Raw genomic sequence first — 7,173 nt, forward strand, 5'->3', positions numbered from 1 at the left:
CACGCAAGGAGAAAAAGAGTGTGGGAGGGAAGAAAGCCAGAGAGAGGAGAAAGGGGAGGGAGACAGGAGAAGAATAAAGAAAGGCAAGAGGAAGGAGAGAAGAAGAAAAAGACGTCAAGGCCCTGCCGGGTCTCTTCTGGCCGGACTGGAGAACCGAGAGCTAGCAAGGGCAGGGAGGTCTCACGCTGGGGATGAAGAGGGGAAACTGGGCTGACGGGCTGCAGCCCCAGGATGACCCTGTGCCTGTGTCTCCCAGTCTGGCTGGACCTTCAATTCCTGCCGGACCCTGTATTTGAAGGAGAGGTCTTGACTCTGAAATGCCAGGGATGGATGCACACACAGCTGTCCCAGGTGACGTTCTACAAAGATGGAAAACCCCTCAATTGCTCTAAGAACCACCAAGTTTGCTTCATAGAGACAGCAACAGTGAAAAACAGCGGCCAGTATAGCTGCAAAGGACAGAAGACGTATACCACACGCTGGCTCACGTACACCTCAGAGGCCATCACGGTTCAAGTCCAAGGTGAGTCACCACCTCAGAGGGGTTGGTGGGGCAGTAGGATGCTGCTCAGGGATCCAGCCTCTCGAGGTCAGTAGCCCTCTGGGCAGGACTTCTCTCTCTGACTACCCCTGATGTGGGGCCAATGCTTGGGGTCCCAAGGGTTCAGGATGGTGTCTAAATGTCCTCCTCACCCCCACGGGCCATGTCTGGAGCCAGGGGAAGGAGGGTGAATTGGAAAGAGGCCTGGCCCAGCTTAGTCACTCGTTCTTTTTCTCTGGGGACCAGATGACTGCTAAGGGGCCTTCCGGCTCTGACTCCTGGGATTCCAGAGGGCTTGCTTGGCTATGTGGGAGTTGTTCCAGAGCTTGTGGGTGGGGACAAGAAGACAGGTCCTGGGGATGGAACTGTCTCCCATCTGGGTCAAGGAGCTGCAGCCGGAGCTCAGTCCTTGGCCTCCTAAGCCTCATTGTCCAGGACTCCCCTCCTGAGCCCTGGGCCTGTGTCTTCCCAGAGCTGTTCCTGCCTCCTGTGCTGAGGGCCATCCCCTCTCCTGAACTTGGTGAGGACAGCCCATTGACCCTGAGATGTCAGACAAAGCCGCATCCCCAGAAGTCCACCTGGCAGCTCTTCTTCTCCTTCCATAAGAATGGCCACATCTTGCAGGAAAGGAGTCTCCACCCAGAGCTCTCCATCCCAGAAGTCAAGGAGAGAGACTCTGGGCTTTACTGGTGTAAGGTGGCCCTTGAGGGTCACAGGGTCCAGAAACAGAGTCCTCCGCTGGAGATCAAGGTGCAGGGTAAATGGGTGAGGGAAGGGGCCACAGTCCCCAGGGTTCCAGGCATCAGGCAACAGGACCCCTTGGGAGTAGGGGAGGGTCCCACGGGTGGAGGGGGCCCTGGAATCTGACAGTCAGGCTGACTTTTCTACCCCATGTGCTGTCCCAGCTCCTGTGTCTCGTCCTCTGCTCACTCTGCAACCCAGGGCTGCTGGCCTTGCTGTGGGGGACGTGGTGGAGCTCCTCTGTAAGGCTGAAAGGGGCTCCCCTCCCATCCTGTACTCGTTCTACCTCAATGGGGAGATCCTGGGGAACTACTCAGCTCTCCAGGGGGAAGCCGCCCCCCTTCGCTTCCTATTGAAGTCAGAGCAGGACGCTGGGAACCACACCTGTGAGGCTGAGAACATGATCTCCAGAGCCAGCAGTGGGCCTGTAAAGCTCTCTGTGAATGGTACGTTTTGTCCCCGAACCAGGCTCTGAGCCCCAGAAACCTGGCAAGAGTCTGATCACACTCCTCGGTGCACTTCCGATCACACCCAACACACTGATGGGCTCAGGGCAGGCTCTGCATGACTGAGACGGGCCCCAACAGAAGGAACTGTCCACTGAACCTGGCAGGGAGTGGGGGACCTTGTTTGGCGGGGGGTGGGGGAGGTTATATGGTCACCCATGACACTACCTGATTATACAGGTATCCTCTGAGCCATCCTTCATTCCCCTTTCAAGGCTCCCCGGGGCCATATGTTTCCCCTAAAGTCAATCATTCCGCCTCTTTCTGGGCCAGTCTGGGTTGCATCTCTGAAATTCATCCTCAGTGCTCATGGTCACCTCTCCTCCCTCCTCCCCCAGGTTCTCAAGACATGTCCACCTTTATCAGCAGCAACCAGCTGGTTGCCTGGCTCCTTGCATGTGTGCTTGGCCTGATGGTCATTGCTGCCATACTTCTAGCTTATTTCAGACCTTGGAGGAAAGCTGGTTAGTAACTCTTTGGGCTTTCTGCGTGGCTGAATCCCTAGGCCAGGCACTGCCCAGCCTTTGAGAAGCCAGCACTTGTCAAGATCAGACACTCTCTTCTCTTGAGTGTTGGGTGGGAGGAGGGATTTCTCTTCATATATCATACAAAAGAGCACATGGAGGGACACATAGAGCATCCAGAACATACGCACACACAGACAGACACTCTATCTCGCATGCCCACAGGCATACAGAGAGGCACAGTACACACAAGTTGAACATTAGCATGAACAGAAGCACAGATGAAAGATTCTTCCAAGCCAAATGTGATGTACATCCCTGTCCTTCGCATTAAAAAAAAAATTATTTGTGGTCATAAATATGACTGAAAAGAAACCAAGGCCTCCAACTCTCTCATTAAACTCAGCAGAGCTCTGGTGAGCTAATAGAGCAGAATGAAAAAATGAGACCTGCAGTGCATATGTGCTTTCTCTCTCTCTCTCTCTCTCTCTCTCTCTCTCTCTCTCTCTCCCTCCCTCCCTCCCTCTCTCTCTCTCTCTCTCTCACACACACACACACATACACTCACACACACACACACACCTTGAATAGTGTTGTTCATGAATATTGACTCATCTAAAATGAAACACGACAGAGAGGACTGAGCGATGGCCTGGTCCCAACACGGCTGTTTACTAGTTCCGTAGCCTTAGGCCAGTTCATTCTAAGACTCACTAAACCGCCTTCCTCTCAGGGATGTTGTAAAGATGTAAGTTAATGAGACAACGTGCATCTCCTGCCTCACGTGTTTGATTGGCAGGCAGCAGGTGCTTAGCAAGTTCTCGTTCCAGTCCTTGCAGTTGACCCCAGCAGGTTCCACAGGCTGCCCTTTCTCCTGCTGTTCGTTTTCTAGTTCTTCTAATCCAATTCACTAAAAATAAAAGGCTTGGTTAAAATTCTGACATTGAGGACTCTATAGAGAAGGAGTGGAAATAATCAGATGCGTAGAATTCAGAGGTCACCTGTTAATTTTGATATCCCAGATTCCTCTTCTTCCTGTCCTGGGGATGATACTGAAGCCTGGTGACCAGCATTGGCTTTCAGAGCAGTCACTTTGGGTGGCTGCATGTTTATCCCAACGCATCCACGTTCCCTTCAGGTCACATATAAAGGAATAGATATCAATGCCAGAGCTGTTTGGTGCCAGTGTGTTCCTAGGGCTTTACCTCTGCCTACAGGGGTTCGAATCAACCCTACTTTCTCCTCCACTGGGGCAATGTTCCTATTTTCTACTTGTCTAGGGCAAAAGCGAAAGCTCTCATAGACCTCCAAAGCGAGATTTACTTATTCAAGCGTTCAGCTCCCGCTGTTAAGATATGAGTGAGAAGTTGTCCCAGAGCAGAGCCACCCAAGGTGATCAAGGAAGACCACCCAGTCATTAATCCAAAGCTTTCCTTGACCGTCCACCAAGTTATCTGCAAGGTGCTCTCCCCAGCCCCAGCCCCAGTCTCTCGCCTCAGCAGTTAGGGTTTGAGCTATCCTTCAATTTCCTCTCTCCTTTTTAATGTTCTCAACAGTTCTCATCAGTTCACAGTTTTTACCCACCCAACAGCAGGAGAAAGGGCACTCCTTCCCACTAGTCTGAAGTCTGCAGGCTAGATTTGCTTTCAGGTATCTCTATAAGGTAGGAGACGGTGGAGACAGACCCAGAACTGGGCGGGGAGACTGCTGGACCAAGGGACCACAAACCAAAGATCTGTGAGTCCCACCATCCCTGCCTCTGTAATAAAGCCTCCCCAACGGCCCAGCCTGGCCCCAGTAACACAGGCATCTCTGTCCACTTATCTCCGGATCAGAGTACAAAAGGCAGGTAACATATACAGCCACCTCCCTCCCCAGCCCCAGACAAGACAGTGTGGGAGCAGACACGCTCCATTTTACAAAGGGGCCCATCCCTCAGGCAAACAGGACTCCTGGCGGTGCTCCTGATATCTCAGATTCTCGGGAGCACAAAATACACTTTAGAACATTACTCAAAAAGCCACTTTCAGCCCCAATTCCACAGCCACACAAGAAAAAAAAAAGCAGTCATTTTAACAGCTTTATTCTTCATACCCTCCTCTACAAGACTCTCAGCTATTTCCAGATAGCATATCCATTGCTCAACAACAAAAGCCACAAACAAAACATTCAAAGGACTGAATGTCTGAAGGCAGTTTTTCCAAAACATATTGACCAATGATGGTGTCATTGTCACGTACGAGTGCACTTCAAAGCAGCATTCACCCACATGTTCAAGTTTGGGGTGTTTGTTTAAAAGTGTTCATTTTACTGCTTGTCACACCTCCCATAAAACAGAGTTCCATCCAATTCATGGAACTCTTCATTGGAGGGAGACTCAGAATCACAGCCCTGGCAAATGAGCACTAAGGGAAGTTTAATAACCAGGGGCCCGTCTGAGTCGCCATAAATGCCCTCTTGGTTTTTACAGGAGGGACCTTTTCCACAGGTCCTACCTGGTGACTGTGGTGCCTTCTTGATGTTAGCGCTAATGAGCACGTCTCAGGCGCTAGGCATAAACCAGTGTTCTGGAATCCACAGGTGACATAGTTCCTGCCCTAGGAGTTAATTTTCCATTCTGGAAGCACCTACTCTCTAAAGGCAGAATGTTAGGGGAGAAAAAAAGCATACAGACCTAGCTTCTGATTCCCCCAATGACTGTGACCTTGAAGACGTCACCTGGGTCGGCCTCAGTCACCTCATCTATCAAATGGAGATAACAGTATCCACCTTTGCAAGATGATTATAAACAATACCAAGCATCAAAGAGTTAGTAAGGGAGACTTTTGGAAGTCCAACTATGTGCTGGTCACTGGGTGAAGTGCTTTAGTATGAAGGAGACATTTTACATGACATTCTCAGTCCAGGGTCTGGCATATAGTATGTGGTCAACGTTATTAGCTTTTCCTCCTTCCCAAAAGCAGCCTGGCTTGTGGGTCTGGGCCCTTTCTGTACAAGAGTGTGACCCATCCTTCCTGACCCTGCTTCCTCCAGCTGGTGATTCCCATGGAGCCATCCTACCCTCTAGGGTATTTTTCAAAAGAAACATCCCATAAAAATTAATCATGTCCAGACCTGTGAATTAAGCCTCATAAGCAAGCCAGCCGCAGGCCTCGGGCAGCTCCACCACCATCCTTCTCACAGACTTTCTGTCCCCACTCTTCCACCTGCTCTGTGAGGGAGGCTCAGGAAATTGTGCCTGTGTGTCTCCTAGGGACCCTTCGATCCCGGAATCTACCCTCAGCTCCAGGAGGAGAGCAGTGCCCGCTGTATGCAAATGGTAAGGACTTCTAGCAGGACCACCACCTGTCCAGGAAGTGAAGAAGGCCCTCTTGTTGACGTAGGAGGTCTCCCTGAGCCCAGAGTTTTCTAGAATCGGAGTCATCTGGGAAAGGAAGATGACAGCTTCAAGGGAGAGTTTGAGGAACGAGTGCTGTGGAGCTGGTGATGGGAGAGGGAGGCAGAAAGGGAGCCAGGACTCCAGGGAAGAAGGCAAGGAGGGTTTAGACCAAAGGTCAGCAAACCACGGCCCATGGACCCAACCTGGCCTGCTGCCTGTTTTTGTAAATATAAAGTTTTATTAGAACACAGCCACATTCATTTTTTTTCTTACATATTTTATAGAGCTACTATTACACTATAAAGTTGAATAATTGCAATAGAAAAGATACAACCTAGGCTGGGCTTGTAGCTCAATGGTTGAGCGCTTGCCTGGCATGCATGAGGCGTGGGGTTCGATCCTCAGCACCACATAAAAATAAATAAATAAATAAAAGATGTTTTTTTAAAAAAAAGAAAGAAAAGATACAACCCACAAAGCCTAAAACATTTACTGTTTTTTCATATAAATGTTTGTCAACCTTTGGTTTAAACAGGCTAGGAAAACTGCTAAAGTCTGTTGAGGGGGGCAGGCACCTGACAGGATGAATACCCCCACATTACTAATAGATCTCCACAGCTAGTTATCACCAGGACAAAGCCCCTGACTGGATTCCCTCTGTAAGTGTCTTCAAGACACTCACGGCTGGAGGTGGGAGAGTCAAGTAAATCCCGTTTAAACTTCCTTCCTTCTTCCAGTACATTACCAGAAAGACAAAGGTGAAAATGTTACCTACTCTCTGGCGCATACAAAGAGGAAAGAAGGTGAGTGAACTGTGGCCAAGCTTGGAAGTCCTGGGACTAGGATGCAAGTGTGTAATTATTCCCATTACCACCACCAGTACTACTGTTACCAACACCACCTCACTAACCACCACCATCCCCTTATTCATTACCACCATCACCAGGACCACCAGCACAATCATCATCACCACCAGTTTTGCTACCATCATCAACATTACCATAACCACCACCAGCCTGTCCTTCACTATCCCCATCACTACCACTTTCCATCAGGACTACCATCAATCCCTCCCTCACTACCACCAGCACCACTCTCATCACCATCGTGACCATCTTCACCACCATCACAACCACCACAAACTCCATCACTACAATCATCCCCTACAAACCACCACTCTAATAAGTCATGTAAACTCTCCGAGTCTAATCTATAAAATGAGGACAATGTCTAAAGACTACTAGAAGTTGTTAGGAATAGAACCTGGGTTGTAGAAGTCAATCTTAAAGATTGGCATGTAACAGATGTTCAAAAACAGGGAATTGTTTGTTGTTGTTGTTGTTGTTTTTAATTGCTCACCTGTTCTAATATTTCAATTCCTTGTCTATAAAAATGGTTGGACTCAGCCTCTCCTTCCCATGAAGGAGACTGGGGGAAATGGACAGCCAAGGTGTCTCAATTCAGGGGTAATTCTCCAGAATCTGGCTGGTTACTGCCCAAAGCATGGCCGAGGCATGGGAAGCAAACACAGACCCAGTTCTT

At 49.6% G+C, this 7,173-nt stretch overlaps 1 protein-coding gene across 1 annotated transcript; it reads left to right on the forward strand.

The window, feature by feature from the left end:
* Nucleotides 1-231: 231 nt before the first annotated feature.
* Nucleotides 232-6,442, forward strand: Fcrl6 (Fc receptor like 6). Its single transcript, XM_076861609.1, has 6 exons — nucleotides 232-523; nucleotides 1,014-1,298; nucleotides 1,447-1,728; nucleotides 2,127-2,252; nucleotides 5,506-5,571; nucleotides 6,369-6,442. Exons 1-6 carry the CDS (start codon nucleotides 232-234, stop codon nucleotides 6,440-6,442), a joined length of 1,125 nt encoding a protein of 374 aa, XP_076717724.1.
* Nucleotides 6,443-7,173: the final 731 nt, after the last annotated feature.

Source organism: Callospermophilus lateralis, chromosome 7, assembly GCF_048772815.1.
Source record: "Callospermophilus lateralis isolate mCalLat2 chromosome 7, mCalLat2.hap1, whole genome shotgun sequence".
NCBI lineage: Eukaryota > Metazoa > Chordata > Mammalia > Rodentia > Sciuridae > Callospermophilus > Callospermophilus lateralis.